The following is a 16,580-nucleotide window of genomic DNA, read 5'->3' as shown; positions in this document are numbered from 1 at the left end:
TATAAATCAGATTTACAAATTAACGTTAGGTAGATAATTAAGGGAACACCGAAAACGTACCACAAGTCTGCAACACAGACGGTGTAGTGGGTACAAGTAGACGGACAAGAACACCTGCTAGTGGGGGTACCTCTGTGATCTTGTGTGTATGTTTCTTTGTGTGCTTTTATCTATCTATCTATCTATCTATCTATCTATCTATCTATCTATCTATCTATCTATCTATCTATCTATCTATCTATCTATCTATCTATCTATCTATCTATCTATCTATCTATCTATCTATCTATCTATCTATCTATCTATCTATCTATCTATCTATCTATCTATCTATCTATCTATCTATCTATCTATCTATCTATCTTATTTGGCCTTGATGACACTCCTGCCCCTTGCAGAAGGCTATTTTTATGCTTTTCTCTTCTATGAATAATGAGCTGCTGTGACAGTCAACATGTGAAGCATTGTCAGCTGTTATCATGGAAGTGGTAGCCAAAAACCTTAAGTTTTAGAATAAGGTGTCCTTTTTTTTTCCAGGCCTGCTTCACCCATCAGCTGAAATCCTGTTGCACTGCTAGGCCAAAGGTGTAAGTTTTGGAGGAGAGTTGCCTCACATTAAGAAATCTCCGTAGACTTTATCTGTTGCACAGTGAGCTGCGTGGCTCCGCATGCAACAGCTAATGCCTACAGAGAATTGTTCAGGGAAGACCATCGGCTTGCAAGGGCGATGCTTTTTACATAGCTGCCCAGCAGGATTTCAGCCATTATTTATTAACTAGAGATGGGCGCAAACTATCGGTTCAGCCGTCCGGCCGCACCCCTGTTCTGTGGGCGCCCTAGCTTCCCAGCCCCGCTTTCTCCAATGGGGCCCCTTCTCAGAGGGAGATAGCGTGCTTCCCCACATAGATGTGTGTCAGAACAAAAAGACTGACTGTAGGATGTATTTCTGGTCTAGACAAAGCGGTATGATTGGTTCACCTCGAGAGGTGAACCAATCATAGGCATAGATGGGCTGTGGTTCTGATCCTGTATGCTTAGAAAGAACAACTGTCAGTTATCAAAACACGATTAAATTCGATGTTCTCAATCACTGTTCTTGTAGATACATGTACCCTTCCATGGATCAGCTGGCGGAAATGCTGCCAGGAATTCTGAAACAGTTTGGGTAAGTCAAAACGTTCACCTTACCTAAGGTTCCTCATATAATTTCAGACAAGTTTTATTGCTTTCCAAGGCTGCTTACAGACACTTGGCACCAAGATTACTTCATCGTGTCTCCCTCTTGTTGCATCCTCTGACATTTATTTAAAGTGAACTCCATTTGGACCTCTTGATTACAGTTTGGTTCTGAGGGGATCTCACATAACTCTGGGTACAGAGGTCACTGTGCAATGGGGGCAGGGGAAACTTAGCTGTCTTAATAGAAATGGAACCTCATCCATTACTGTGAACAAAACTAGACTTTTTAAATCTATTGTGCCTTTTTTTTTTTTTTTTGGCTGACATGGCGTTAGCAATTGTGACAATTCGCTAGCTCTTCCGTTTGTTTTTATGTATATTTACCCTGGTGAGAGATAATAATCCAAGTGTTAAATGGCTGATTTCTTCCATATGCTTCACTTTAGGCCAAAACTTATCTTCCAGTGTCCATATGAGCCGTTCAGAATTAGTCTCTTGTACAAAAAAATAAAAAATTTGTGGCTTTATCAGTTGGCTAATTTTACATGGGCTTAACACTTTTTTAAAAGGAAGGCCACGTGCTTGTAAACAAATTCTCTTTTGGTACAAACTGTGATGATTGGGTGTTAGCAGAGCCTGTTATTAGTCAGAATTAAAAGGTAAACAGCAATTACAGTGGTGCCTCGCTTAAGGAGCAATTCGTTTAACGACGAATCTGCATAGCGACAAATTTTTTGGAACGGATTATCGTCGCTATGCGGGGCACCACTGTATTTGGGGGGGGCGAAGTGGCCATTTCGTACCTTTTCTCTCTGGCTAGTCTCTGAGGCAAATACAAAGCACCCCAAATACAATTTTACAAGGATTGATTAGCATTGTGGGTCCAGAAGAAGTCTGAGTAATCAACACTTCGAAAGTTCATTGCTTGAGTTAATAATACCATTATATTGAAAGGCTATTATCTGTGCTTGCTGCTTTCTTCACACGTTCCTCACCCTCACAACTTTACAAACCATGTGTCTAACCTTTTTGGTTGAATATTGCACACTGTGCCTGAGAAAGTGGATTATAATCCATAAAAGCTCTCGCTGAAGTAATTCTCTTGGTTTTTAACGTGTGTCAGAACTTCTGGTTTTATTATTTCTTTTGTTTTTGCTGTACATGGTGAGACACGCTAACATGGCTGCTTCTTCGAAAATCATCTATCTATGGCCATGTCCTATAGGATAGAATTGTTCAATGCCAATATTTTTCTATAGCCTATCAGTCTGTCTGTCAGGTTTTTTTATGTCAGATATGTCTAGAAAACAAGCTTCATCTACCCCTGGTACTTGTGCAGTTTGTACTCTCTCTTGGTTTGGTGGTGGTCATTGGGTGATAATCAGGCTAGTACTTTATGAGTAGCACGTCTGCCTTCTGCTTTGCCCCACTGTAGTCTGAACAATTGAGGAAGTTGCATTTGTCCCTTTTGTAAGTTAATAGGAAATAGATCTATTACGAAATAATGGATGTGTGGCTCCATAAAAATGGTCTTTAGAGAAACCTTCAATTCTCCATGCTTTCTCCTTTAGACTGAAGAGTGTGATTGGAATGGGAACTGGAGCAGGTGCCTACATCTTAACAAGATTTGCTGTAAGTGTTCAATGCTTTTCTGAAAATCCAAAAAAGCTATTACATAGACATTTTTAGTCTTGAGAAAAGAAGACTGAGAGGGAGATAGGATAGCACTTTTCAAATATGTGAAAGGTAAGTCATTCATAGGAGGGGCAGGATCTGTTTTCAGTCATCCCAGAGTGCAGGAGATGTAATAATGGGCTCAGGCTACATGAAGCCAGATTTAGGCTGAATATCAGGAAAAATGTCCTAACTGTTAGAGCAGTACGATAATGGAACCAGCAACCTTAAGCATTTAACAGAAAAGTAGGCAGCCACCCATCAGATATCCTTCAGTTTGTATTCTTGCATAGAGCAGGAGTTGGACTCGATGGCCTTATAGGCCCCTTTCAGCTCAACTATTCTATAATTCTATAGAAAGTTGCACAGTTTCAGAATGTCCTCGGAAGAAGGGAATGGTAAACCACTTCTTATTGTTCTCTTCCTAGAAAACTGTAAAAAAAGGATCACCATAAGTCAGAATTGACTTGGTGGTCCATGATAGTTATTTATCATTAGAGAATTCTGTGTCCTCCCCCCAAGATATATAAGGTCTCTCTTAATAAACAAGATCTTCCATGTTACACTTGATTCTGCAACATGTCTTGAATTCTTCAACCTGCAGCTTAACCATCCTGATATGGTGGAAGGACTTGTTCTCATTAATGTCAACCCATGTGCTGAAGGATGGATGGACTGGGCAGCCACTAAGGTAAACATTGCATTTGTTGTAGAAGAGGGGGCTGTGTTCGTCTGAGCAAGCATTATAGGTGAAAACAAAATAAAAATAAAGAGCGAAAAAGAGAGAGAGGCAAAAACGTGGTGGCACCTTAAAGACTAGCCTTTGCAATTTTTAATGTGAGCTTTTGTGGACAAGTCTGATGAAGTGGACTTGTTCATGAAAGCTCCCATTACATTGGTTGGAAACTTTATTTTAGGATAGATTTGAAGGAATCCGTTCCTGAAGCAGAACTTGGATGGGTTTGATCTTGGCATCCATACATGTCTTTGAGCCATATGAAACTTTGCCCACATACACCCATTCAACCCAACTACTTAGCTCTTCCAAAAATTAAAGGATGGATGAGCATCCGTTTTAGCTTCCTCTAGTTTGTATACATTCCTCACATTTCTGCTTTCCTAACATTTAGGACATTATTTTAGACCAATTCACGAGTCATTGGATAAGGACAGAGAACCTTTTGTTTTAAGGTATTCCTGGAGTTCATCTTCTAGAAGTCATGGCCAACATAGTTAATAGTAAGATATTGCGGGAGTTGTAGTTGAAAACATCTGGAAGAGCAAAAGTTTTGTCCCCTGTGGAGACGAGGGGTCCATGTACATCACACCACCAGCAGTGCGTGGTGCTTGGCAGTCATCTCTCCAAGTTGCTTCCAATTATTTGCGGACAGAAAATACTTCAGGAACAAAGGTGTCACAACGAATATCCTGGAACTATCAGGTGTGTCCCCCGCTTTCAGGGACATCGGCCGGCTATAAGAGCAACACACAAACATCACAGCCTAATCCGAATTCTGAAAAGCATTGTTTTGATTTCTTAAAAACTGTACAGCAGCTTGCACCAGTGAGACACAATAGACATCTGAAGGCATAAGTAGCATGAATGGTGCCTTTAGTGTCAGGCAAATTAAACGGGTGAGCTAGCAGCTGTTATTTCTCTCCCTCAGAATAAAATGGGTAATGCTTTATTATTTCTTCACTACTTTTCTGCAGGCAGGAATCAAAACATGCCCCAGAAACAGGTCAAAGAATTACACTGTAAAAGCATAAAACATCAATAAAACCATTGTAAAACAATAAAACTACAATTACATTGTAAAAGCTGATTGAAAGAGCAGCAAGGAGTGTGTTGTATATGGGTCACTGAATTATTATACAAAGATATCACCTGGTTTTGCATTTGGATCTCATTTTGTTTGGACCCCATGGCTGCCCTTTACTTCAGCGAATTATTTCTGGAGGTCTTCAAACAACCTACCTCTTCTAAAATTGCATTGCCTGTTAGTTCTAATGTTTTTTTTCCCAAACATTGGTAAATAGTATGTTGGAGGTAGAAACATTGATGGCCTTCTTTTCTTAGCTAGTGAAACACAGATGAATTTGAACACTGTAATTTTGATGGGCAGAATATCTTAAAACATGACATAATGTTAATATAGTGTTAACATTTGCTGAAATCTGTAGATTCTGTATCAGTGGTTCTCATTCTTGGGGTGGTCCCTAGACATTCTTGGAGTTCAGCTCCTAGAAGCCCTTACCACCACAGCTACTGGTGAAAACCTCTGGGAGTTGGAGTCCAAGAATGTCTGGAGACCCAAGGTTGCAAAGTGTAGCCAAAAACTAATAATAAAAGTCTCCCGAGCAGCTTTGGATGACTACATATGTGTCTCTGTTTCTATCATCGTCCAGGAGGGCCCCTCTAATGGGAAGTTCATGGGCAGCAATGGAGAATTAGTGCAGGGAAATTGCCCCAGAGGGAGACCACAGCTGCAATACAGGGATATCTGCAAGCAGGATCTGAAGGCCTTAGGAATGGACCTCAACGGATGGGAAACCTTGACCTCTGAGCGTTCAGCCTAGAGGCAGGTGGTGCATCATGGCCTCTCCCAATTTGAAGAGACAGTCATGAAAGCAGCAAAATCAGGGAGCTAGACGGGGTACAGATTGTATTTGTCTTTAGTGTGGAAGGGATTGTCACTCTCAAAATGACCTCCTCAGCAACACTAGACGCTGTTCCAAGTCCTCCATACAGAGCATGCTGCCATAGTCTCTCGAGACTGAAGGATGCCTAATCTAAAAGGGCAGAAACACTGCCCTTCCCATGAACCCTTGGGACTGACTCACAAGGACCAACAAGGCAGTTCTTTCTCTTTGAAATGAAGATAATGGCAACAGAGACACATGTTTAGATACCAACATCTGCAGCTCCTAGAATTCTGCCTGAAACAATTCCTGGAAAATTCTAGGTCTTGCAGTCTAAAAGAAATCAACGTGCCAGACCTATTGGAGGTATGCATCTAAGCAAAGGTCTGTTAGTCTAATGAGCTTCCAGGGGCTCTGATGTATGGAGAACAGTATCATTCGGTACTTATAACTTTCAAGCATGGGGTGTTGTGGGGAGCAATGGGTGTTTGAGTTAACGTGGCTTGGGGGGGGATGTATGTGATGAGTTCAATATTTTGACGATGGCCACAGGAATCTGTGAGAACATGTAAAGTGTTCAAATGGTCTTAATATTTGTTTCTGGATTTTTTTTCTCTGCAGATTTCTGGATGGGCTCATGCTTTGCCTGATATGGTTATCTCCCATCTCTTTAGCAAAGTGAGTGTCTTTTATCTCATTTGAATTAAGGCGGAGGCTTTCCCTTGACTTACATGCGGTAACACAGTGCTAGTAATGAACTTGCAAGTATGTCTAGTGTCCCTCTATTCAGCACTGTTTAGGTTGAGTTATGGTACTGGGTCCAGTTCTGGACACTGCACTTCAAGATGCCAAGAAACGAGCAAGTTCAGAGAAGGTCAGCAAGGTTGATCAGGGGTCTGGAAACCAAGCTCTATGAGGAAAGACTGAAAGAACTGGGCATGTTTAGCTTTGAGAAAAGAAGACAGAGGGTTGATGTAATAGCATTTTTCAAATACTTGAAAGGTAGTCATACAGAAGAGGGGGCAGGACCTGTTCTCAATTATCCCAGAGTGCAGGATCATGTAATAATGGGCTCAGGCTAAAGGAAGCCAGATTTAGGGTAAATATCAGGAGAAACTTCTTAAATGTTAGAATAGTACAACAATGGAACCAATTACCTCTGGAGGTGGTGAGCGCTTCAACCATAGAGGCATTCAAGAGACAATTGGACAACCCTCTCTCAGATCTGCTTTGATTTCGATTCCTGATTGAGTAGGGGCTTGACATGAAAGACATTAGAAGATATAGAAATCAAGCTCTTTCCGTAACCGAGGTGGGAGAGTAGTTGTGTGCTATTACTTGACATGTTACAATTTCTGTTGTAGAAAGTATGGGCTGGAAAAAAATCATTCATATATTGTGAAGCTTGAATTGTTGCTCTTTATGTTTATCTTTATGGAAAAGTTGTAAGCTAAATGTGTTTGGGGTAGAAAAGAAATCCTGTTCTTAGACTACTACATGGTATTTGTGCCATTTTTGTGTCAATAGTGACATAGATCTTTAACACAGAAAACAGCATAATCTGTATTGAACGAACCTAGCGTTGATGCTACTGGATGTCTTATCCTTTTGCCCATGTTTGTGATATTAATGAGACCTTTTCTTAAATTTAGGATGAGATCCACAGCAGCCAAGATTTGATCCATACCTACCGTCAACACATCCTCAATGACATGAATCAAAACAATCTGCATCTCTTTGTCAACTCTTACAACAGGTAACAGTGTGACCAGTTTTCTTAAGAGAGGACGTGCCCCTGGTTGTTTGAGGCAAACCAGTCAAAGAAGTATTGCTGGATAGCTCAGAGGTTTCAGTATCTGGCTCCAGAGCCATGAGGCAGTGGTTGGATTCCCAACTGTGCCTTGTTGACAGGGGCCGGAGTTGGTCTATAGAGTCCCTTCCACCTCTGCAGTTCTAAGATGATGACAATGATGATGAGTACTTCAGACTGTCTTAGAGATTTTCTGTCATTGCTATCTACATATGTTTCCTTCTGAATATAGCCTTTCTTTTATGAAATTAATGTTTCTGTGTTGATCATGACTGAAAACCTGCAGTATGCCAGATCTTGGAGTCAGGGAGAGCTTGAGAATCTTGATATTTAAAGTGGAACATGGAGATTTTCCATTTCTTGTCCGGGTGTAACATTCACTCGGTTCTAGCCAGCAATTAATGAGTCCCTGCTGGATTCCCAAGCGTGTGCCAAACTGGCAACTCTTTAATTGCCAGCTGGAACTGAATGTCTAACAAGCTTTTAAGACTTGTGTTTGCAGGCTTTTCAACCATCTTAAATAGAGATGGGCACAAACTGCTGATTTAATGGTTTCGTACAGTTTGTTTCCCAGCTGAACAGCTGTTCGGCACTTTGGCATCCACCCTCTCCAGCGGACATCCACTTAGCAGCCACTGAACCACCTATCAGTTGTTCGGCCGGGAAATGAAGTGCACCTCACAAGCAGTTTGTGCCCATCTCTTACCTTAAACACAGCAGAAATGTAGAGTTTAAAACTGGCAGGTATCTTTGATCTACTGTAAAACTTCCAGGGAACTCTAAATTCACACGTTGCAACCTCTGTATCATGATGGCTTGCCTTTTTAAGGAATTTGTATTCGTAAATTGCACAAAAGCCTATATGTGCTTAATTGTACCCATCTTGTTTTTCAGCCGAAGAGATCTAGACATTGAGCGGCCTGTACCTGGAACAAGTGTGGTTACTCTACAGTGAGTATTTTCCAACCCCCCTCTGTGGGTTGGAAAAGGGGAAGAACGAATTGGCTCAGGTCCCTTCTATGAATGATAAAAACCCTAGGCTGCAATGTAAATTGTTACGATACGCTAGCTTAATATAAGCCTCTTTGGTCCCCCCAAATGTGGAGTAGTTCATACCCACCTATATTGGGACTGGATGAGGCCAGCCTTCAAAATATTGCGGCACTATTGTTCTCATCCAGTGGAGCTAATGATGAAGGATGATGGGAGATACTGTCAAAATCATGCTGAGAGCTGGACTTTCCACGCTAATGGCAGATGCATTTCAGGCCTGTGTTAAGCAATTAATGCTATCACAAGTTCTCATGCAAGTTCCTCACTTTAGATTTGATATTTCACATTTAAGTTCAAGTAGTGAGATATGTACAGTACTCTGACAGTATGTTTCTGATCAGGATGGGTTATGCTTTGAAGTTTAGCTATTTATTTATTTTTTTGGCACTCTAACACCTTAGAGGGATTGTTTTTCAGAATGAAATGTATTGTGTTTGGAGGAGCATCTTTGTTTTCCTCTAAGCAAAAGTTAAAGCCTCCACTTGCCTACATTTGCTTCTGAAAAGCGAATCTTTTTCAGTAAAACTAGGAGGCCAGAACTAGCTTGATAATCCTTAGGAATTGGCATGTTCAGCCATTTGAGTTATGGTAACCGTAGATCTTGGAGTGGAGTCAGAGCACATCATATCTTTTTTCAGTGGTTCCCAACTTTGGGTAACCCAGACGTTCTCAGACTGCAATTCCCAGAAGCCCCAGGCAGTACAGCTGGTGGTGAAGACTTCTGGGTATTGCAGTCCAAGAACACCTGGGTTACCCAAGGTTGGGAACCACTGTCCTACTTGAATAGCAAGACCTACCAGACACAATTGGAGCATGACCAGCCAAAGACTTCTTGCAGCCCCGTGCCCTGATTTCCTTCCAGTCTCTGCCCAAGTTCTCTCCCACGCTGTCTCACCTACTTCCTCCTACTTAAACTGCTTCCTTGAACACTCCGAACGTGAGCAACCTCCGTGTTCCTGGTCAGATCAAGTTGCTCTTTAATCTGATTTATGAAGAAGGTGACATAGGCAGGTCTTAGTCGCTTACCCTCTGGTGGCTGAGCAGACCCTGGAGAGCATGGGACTTAAGTGCTTAAAAGGTCAACTAAGTGGTTAACTGGTTTACTTGTGAGCTGTTCGGGTTACTGAGCGACACAGTCGTATGGGTAGTGACTTGTCTTATTAGGGCATCTAGTAGGAGATTTAATGCATAAACAATTCTCTCTCTTTTAAAAAAAGGAATGACAAATCCATAAGATTTTACGTTTTTTAGATTGGTTTTTGTAGTTGCATGAGTTGTTTCGATTTCCCAGCTAGATCACTGGTGTGTAGAGGTGAACTAGACAGCCTGCACCAGACAACGAATCCCAGAATTCCATACCAGAGAGCCATTGCCAGATCAGGGACACGGATACCTGAACATCTCCCTAAGAGTCCTACAGCAGCCATTCATCCCAGTTACGGGTTAATTTCAGAGTGAAATCAAACTATATTTTCCAGTCACATCAACATTCATCTGGGTATTGAGATACAAGTCTTTTCATTGTTGCAATGATTCAAGGCAATGTCAGCTTGTCTAATTCTACATGTTTTATTTCTCTGTGTTACTTTTGTGTTCCATATGCACAAAAATTCTTCAAAGTTGTTGAAAAACGTGTGCAAGTCTTAACAGCTCTGCAAAAAATTGAAGGCCCATGTGCTTGAAAGTATATGATAATTAAACTTAAATTGCAGGCAAATGCTTAAGTCTGCATTCAAAATACAGGGATCTAAAAATACCCCAAAGAATGTTTTAATTGCATTCTAAAAGTGCAAGAGCTTATAGCCTTAAAAGGCACTTTGAAAAGCAAAAGACAGGAAATTTTGTAGTAGAAATCTCTGTTTTGTTTTATACTTCTGATCTTCCAGTTTCTGTAAATAGAATCTGGCAAGCTGCCACCATGACGATAAGCATTATTATTTTGACTGCCAGTTCCAAAGCCTATGGATTTCAATGGGATTGAAACTACAAGGGTCTAGTAAAACAAAATGAGAGCAAATCACAGGATCTGAAACAGCACCCTTTAGCCATGTCAACACATTGCAATGTTCTACTTCTTTCAAACCAATTATATCAATTCCCTTTCAGTTCAACCCTTTGTTTACTTCCATGCTAAATGGTCAGGTATAGCAACGTTAATGTACAGTGACCTTGGTTCTAGACTTGGCTGGAGCTGGCGAATTGTTTTGCAGTGACTTTTAGTAAACTGCTGTTCCAACCTCATTTTTAAATTGCAGTGTCTATCTTTAGGGCTGCTTTTTCTACACACATACCCTTAATTATTTTAATATTATCTATATGTCCAAAATTCCACATCTTGACTACTGTGGTGATTAAACATGTACTATGGGGACTTTTATCAGGATGTATCACAGATACCATTCTGGTTGTATTGGCTACTGTATGGAAAACAGGTGTTTTAGAATAATCAGCAAGAGGGTATAATCCAAACAAATTTATATTAAAGGAGTGTGTTGCAGACATATGTATGTTACAACCCAGATGTATCGCTGCCTGGATGACATGTGCAGTTCAGTAGAACAATTCAGGTGGTCCTAAATGCTTTAAGCAGACAGCGAAATTTCACGACACTGCAATGTTGGTGTCCGTTTGCGTAACTGACGACCTAACGCCTTTTGTGCTAATAGCCTTCCGTTTTAACCCCTTTCTTAAAAGCAAGAAGCCACAAAGAATTATAGAAATGACTGCAACGTCATTTGTTTCCTTTCAGGTGCCCTGCCCTGCTGGTGGTTGGCGATAGCTCTCCTGCAGTGGATGCTGTGGTACGTAGGCATTACACGGACAAAAGTTGTGATTCTGAACTTGTCACTTATAGTAGCGCAGCCCTGAAATGCTGCTTCCTCTGTTCTGTCCTCTTTGCTTTGAGTTGTGTTGCCTTCTGTGTGATCTAACACTCAGATTGCCTTATGTAGCTGTCTTTGGCAGTCTTGTGAGAAGGGTTTGTACTTCTGCCGTTGCAAGAAGAAAAGCAGAACTAGGGTGGGAGCATCCTCTCTAGACTTGATCCCTGAAAACTAGGTGAATTGGTGTAGTTCAGTAGCCTCCTCTGAGTTAAAGCCGCAGTGTTAAGTATAGCTCAGGTTCATTGCACCCTTCTCTGTGGCTGCAAGGAAATGGCAGCTAGACATTCTTTTCCAAGAAATTTAGCAGGTGGGACGATTTCAGTTGGGACTGCATCTTGGGAGGGGGGGTTTAAGCGTATACACTACCTCCTTTTACTCCCCACTCACCCACCCGTGTATCACGGGGCAGCACATTTACCATCGCACATACCGTATTTTTCGTTGTATAAGACTATACTTTTGTCTAAAATCTTTAGACTAAAAATTGAGGATTGTCTTATACACGGAAGCAAGCAGAGGAGAGAACAAAAACAAGTGGAGGGGAAAGCAGGGATCAAAGCGATTCTGCAGCACTTTGATCCCTTTCCCCCTACACTTGCTAAGCCCCACTTAGATTTCTTAATTTTGGATTAGAAAAGTGGGGCAGGGTGTCTTATACATTGGGTGTCTTGTTCACAGAAAAATACGGTAGTTTGGCCTTTATTTACAGGTTTAAGCTAGTCTCAAGAGACCTGAAACTGGTACAATTGTTACCATGTAAAAGGAAACCTCACCTTTTTCTCTCTCCTCTCTTTTCCAAATAGGTTGACTGCAATGCGAAACTCGATCCAACGAAGACCACCCTCTTAAAGGTACTGAACACATAGAATTCATCTGTTTTTATAAACAGCCTGTATAAATATATAAAGCTTGAGAAAGCACTGAGTTGTTTTATTTGCATGCAGCGATTGTGTTTGATGGTGAGGGTCTTTTTCGGGCAGGGGTCTCCTGGTTAGTAGCTTAGAGGGACATGAAGACTAGTTATGGGCCCGCTCCGTCTTTGTCTGCCGTGTCCAAAGCAGATGACCCATATTCTTGTACGTGCATCAGGGTTGTAAGCATGATTAGAGGTCAAAGGATAATGCTGCCGTCCCTGCATTTAGAAGCTCATTCCCTAATGGGTTTTAATCCTGCCAAGTAGTAGTTCAAAGGGGTCATGCAATAAAGGGCAGCAGTTCATCTCCTCCCATCTTTGTCACCCTCTCATGAGAGGACAGTACATGCTTTCCGAGCTCAAACGGAGCAAAAATTGGTTAATCTCGTGCCTTCAATGGAGTTTTTCTTCTGTGCCTCAGGGATATCTATTTATAAGCATGTATATCAAATTTGCACCAGTTCCCAGAGTTAGAAACGTAAATTGTTTAAAAGGAGGTAAACACTTGGCTTATACAAAGTAATTTTGAGCAACTGAAAGCCGTACGCCTTAGAAAGGAAACCCACAGTCTCTTTTAAGGGAAGATCTTTAACCTCCAACGACTGAGGGAAACTTAGTACTGAAGTCAAACCATAGCACCAGCCAAGTCTCCAGACAGCTTGTTTTACACTAGAGGTCTTTGCCCATGTTGTGTGTGTGTGTGTATCCCTCCAGATGTCCTGAGAAGAAGCCCACACCCTCCGTCTTTAGTCTACTTCCCTCTTTTTTTAATCTCACTCTCGGACAGCTGCCTCGCGCCCTCTCAGGACGGCACCTGTCTCCCTCGTGGGTCATGAGGGAGACTCATCCTGTAAAAAGTAGGAAGTGAGGTGCAACCCTAAATTGTCTCAGGTTCTCTGGCACCACCTCAGCGATCCTGTCTGTGAGTGCCTAGTGGTGAGGAAAATGAGCGCTACCCACTGACCCAGCTGCCCCCAAAGACAGAAACCAATGTGGTACTGTACATTAATAATAATAATAATTAAGTAGCACCAGGGATGGAGGTGATCCTGCAACAATGAGGAAAATTGTGGGGTTCTCAAGCAGAGGCTTGGTTGGCAAGCCTCTGGAAGCTTCTAGAAGCATGTTTTAAAACTCAGTCCCACAGTAGTTAAAAACAAGAGAGAGATACAGGACTCTTTTAAAAAGGCAGGAGCACACATGTAGAGAATCTGCTTCAGAAGAACGTGAATGACTTGTTTATTGTGATCCACGTGGTCGTGTTTATGGGATCCAACGCCACTGATTCTTTTGGGTGCTGGTTATTGTGAGATAAGGTTCAGTGCTGTTGTTACTCGAAGGGTGTGTCCTTCATGAAGAGCAAATATATAGTTTGCTCTCATTCCGCTGACACCTCGCCCTGAGATTGCAGATTAACGTTAAATCCCTTAGCTGTCCTGGGAGCCGAGCGTGCTGGTAACTAAGCCGCAAGAGGACACCGAGATATTGGTAACAAAGTTCTGGGTCTGGTACACATTTATGAAATCACTAGAAAATTGCACATTTGATCCACAGTATAACACCCTTCCGTAGGTGTAAAGGGACATCTGGGAGTGTGTGCATTCATAGGGTCGCTACAAATCAGAGACGACTTGAGGGCCCACAACAAGAAAGAAGTGTAAAAACCTTAAACGTCTGTCTTAGCAAGTTTGCTACATTTGTTGTTGTTGTTGTTGTTGTTGTTGTTGTTTTTCTTTTGCTTTGTTTCCCTGATGGGGAAGTTGGTTTGGTTTCAGAGACATCACTTTGCAAAGAATTAGGTAAGGAGGATGCAGTTCTCAAAATGGCATCAAAATGAATTCAGAAAATTGTGCTTTTTTTCATATGAAGGCCATAGCTGCCACAAGGCAATGAAGAGCATGGGCTGTTGCAAAGTGAGAAGTAGCTTGAGGAGTTACCGTATTTTTCCATGTATAAGACACCCTCATGTATAAGATGCCCCCCACTTTTCTAATCCAAAATTAAGAAATCTTAAGTGGGACTTAGCAAGGGTGGGGGAAAAGGGATCAAAGCCCTGCAGGACAGCTTTGATCTCTGCTTTCCCCTCTACTTGTTTTTGTTCTCTCCTCAGCTTACTTCCGTGTATAAGACGACCCTCAATTTTTAGTCTAAAGATTTTAAAGTATTAAAGAGTATAAGACAGAAGTCTTAACACACGGAAAAATACAGGGAAATGTGGATGTAATTTTTAAAAAAGGATTTTTCAGTAGATAGCTTTTACACATAAACACACGAAAAAATGTCCCCACACTCAGATTTAAGCCCATATTATGTGATGCGATGTTGCTGTATATTATATTACATTATATTATATTGCCCCTACAGATGGCTGATTGTGGTGGTCTCCCTCAGGTTTCTCAGGTAAGATATCAATAAATAACTCATTAGAGGTTCTCGTAGTTGATTTCTTATTTGGGGTGGGGGTTAAGATGGGGAAGAGGATGTATTCTGTATGGCTTCATCTAGAAGGACCTTGCTGGAGTCACATGGGGAAGAGATGTACAAACAGAAACTAAGGAATAGGAGAATTAAACACCATATTTGCCCCACTTATTGAGGCTCACTGCTCTGGGTGGTTTACAAAATAGACTATTGCCCCCCCCAACACACACACACCCCAAACACCACCCACATACATATCCAAACACTATGGAGATGTCTGATTTTTTTAAAAAAACCCTATAATTAAACATTCACAGCAGTGGGATATATGTTCTTGAAGGCCACTTTTATAAAGTTGTGTCTTCAGTAGTTTCCTAAAAGTCAGGAGGGATAGAGCCTGGAGAAACTCGGGTGGAAATTTATTCCATGGAATAGAGGCCACCACCAAGAAGACTCGATTGCCGTTGTCCTCTTTTGGGCCTCTCTCAGTGTGACCACCCTTCATGCTGCGGCTTGGGAGCAGCATGTAAAACAGGCAGCTGTTTTCTGGGGCAGACGTTCGGACATATATCAAGGTCCTAAGCCATTAAAGGCTTTATAGGTCCAATCCATAAATAAAAGCAGTACAGTGGTGCCCCGCATAGCGAGGTTAATCCGTTCCGGATTAACCTTCGCTATGGGAAAACATCATTAAGCGGAACAGGGAAACCCAAACTTCATTTAATGCGTTCCAAATGGGCCCAAAGCTCACCATTCTCCGCTGTTTTCCCATGTTCCGGCGGCCATTTTGGGTGTTCCGGTGGCCATTTTGGGTGTCCGGCAGCCATTTTGGAACCGCCGAACAGCTGTTACCCCATCGTAATGCGAGCATGCCCTCGCATTAGCGATGGGGAAAACCGCATTGCAATGCGGATTCATCATTCAACGGTGCGCTCGTTATGCGAGGTACCACTGTATCCTGTTTAGCTACTTGATGTTTCTGTCTGGCTTCTCTTTTCTGTGGAAGCAAGGTGGGGGAGGTCTCACGTGGCTTTTGTGTATAGAAGCTGCTGACCACTTGCATGCACCTACCAGAACATCCCGCCAGGAATGGGACTTTCAGAATGTTAGGGGGAGGAAATGCCTCATTTGCCAAGAACACTCCCCCAGGCACCGAATTAAGGAAGTGATTGCCCCAAAAGAAGGGTTTAGACCAGTCCTTCCTCCTTCCATGCCTTTCCACACTGCTGCTGCATGAAACAATAAGAAAGGTTCCCCATTACGCTATGCGTGCCCCAGGGATCTATGTGATTCACAAAGGAGCATGGGAGGGTGAATCTTGATGCCCATTAGACTGTATAGAGGCAGCTTCTGATGAAACTACCTCTCCCACTCACCTTTGGGAGGAGGAGAGAGATTCCTTGAGAAGATTCCCCACTGACTTCATTTCTGTTCTTTCGACTATCCTCTTTACCAGTCACTTTTCAAATACCAGACAGCTTATACTGGGACGGTGGCAACTGATATTGCTGCCCCAAAAGAATTGTCCATGGTTGCAATCCGTGACGGCTACGGCTGATCATTTTCCCATCTTATCCTTCTTTCTACAGCCTGCAAAACTTGCTGAAGCTTTCAAATACTTTATCCAGGGAATGGGATACAGTAAGTACATACCTTGTTGGAAATAAAGTGCCAGCATGCCCACGAGTAAGAAACCCTGCGGGTTTCTTGTTGGCTGGGGTGGCTGTTTAGTTTTAGATTTTGTTGTTGTTGCAGGGACACGGTGTGCAACCGTGCCACAATGTTATGTGCCCTGATAGAAATTGGGCAAGGTTTTCTGCCCATTTGGATTTTTTGTGGACTCTGGAGAAGAATTGGAAAGTTTTGCTTGGTTGTCTTTGGAAGGGGCTGCTGAAGGAAATGCAAAAATGGTTCCTAGATGGGGGGGAAATGTTAGGACCCGTTTAAGATTTAGTTATGCAAAGGGGCCAACCGGAGCAATGCATTGGGAAGGTTTATGGATTTA

The 16,580-nt window shown here is 42.1% G+C and overlaps 1 protein-coding gene across 3 annotated transcripts in view; it reads left to right on the top strand.

Moving 5' to 3' along the window:
• Nucleotides 1–16,580, top strand: part of NDRG1 (N-myc downstream regulated 1) — a 91,778-nt gene that overhangs the window by 72,210 nt on the left and 2,988 nt on the right. For all 3 annotated transcript variants that reach the window (XM_072999356.2, XM_072999357.2, XM_072999358.2), the window contains 10 exons: nucleotides 1,103–1,165; nucleotides 2,751–2,811; nucleotides 3,458–3,544; nucleotides 6,118–6,174; nucleotides 7,149–7,252; nucleotides 8,201–8,257; nucleotides 11,109–11,160; nucleotides 12,045–12,092; nucleotides 14,519–14,554; nucleotides 16,165–16,216. In XM_072999356.2, coding sequence (XP_072855457.1) covers nucleotides 1,103–1,165; nucleotides 2,751–2,811; nucleotides 3,458–3,544; nucleotides 6,118–6,174; nucleotides 7,149–7,252; nucleotides 8,201–8,257; nucleotides 11,109–11,160; nucleotides 12,045–12,092; nucleotides 14,519–14,554; nucleotides 16,165–16,216 — 617 coding nt within the window. The remainder of the gene's footprint in view (nucleotides 1–1,102; nucleotides 1,166–2,750; nucleotides 2,812–3,457; nucleotides 3,545–6,117; nucleotides 6,175–7,148; nucleotides 7,253–8,200; nucleotides 8,258–11,108; nucleotides 11,161–12,044; nucleotides 12,093–14,518; nucleotides 14,555–16,164; nucleotides 16,217–16,580) is intronic.

The sequence above is a fragment of the Pogona vitticeps genome, chromosome 4 (assembly GCF_051106095.1).
Source record: "Pogona vitticeps strain Pit_001003342236 chromosome 4, PviZW2.1, whole genome shotgun sequence".
NCBI classification, from domain to species: domain Eukaryota; kingdom Metazoa; phylum Chordata; class Lepidosauria; order Squamata; family Agamidae; genus Pogona; species Pogona vitticeps.
This window is presented reverse-complemented; position numbering and strand designations above follow the sequence as displayed.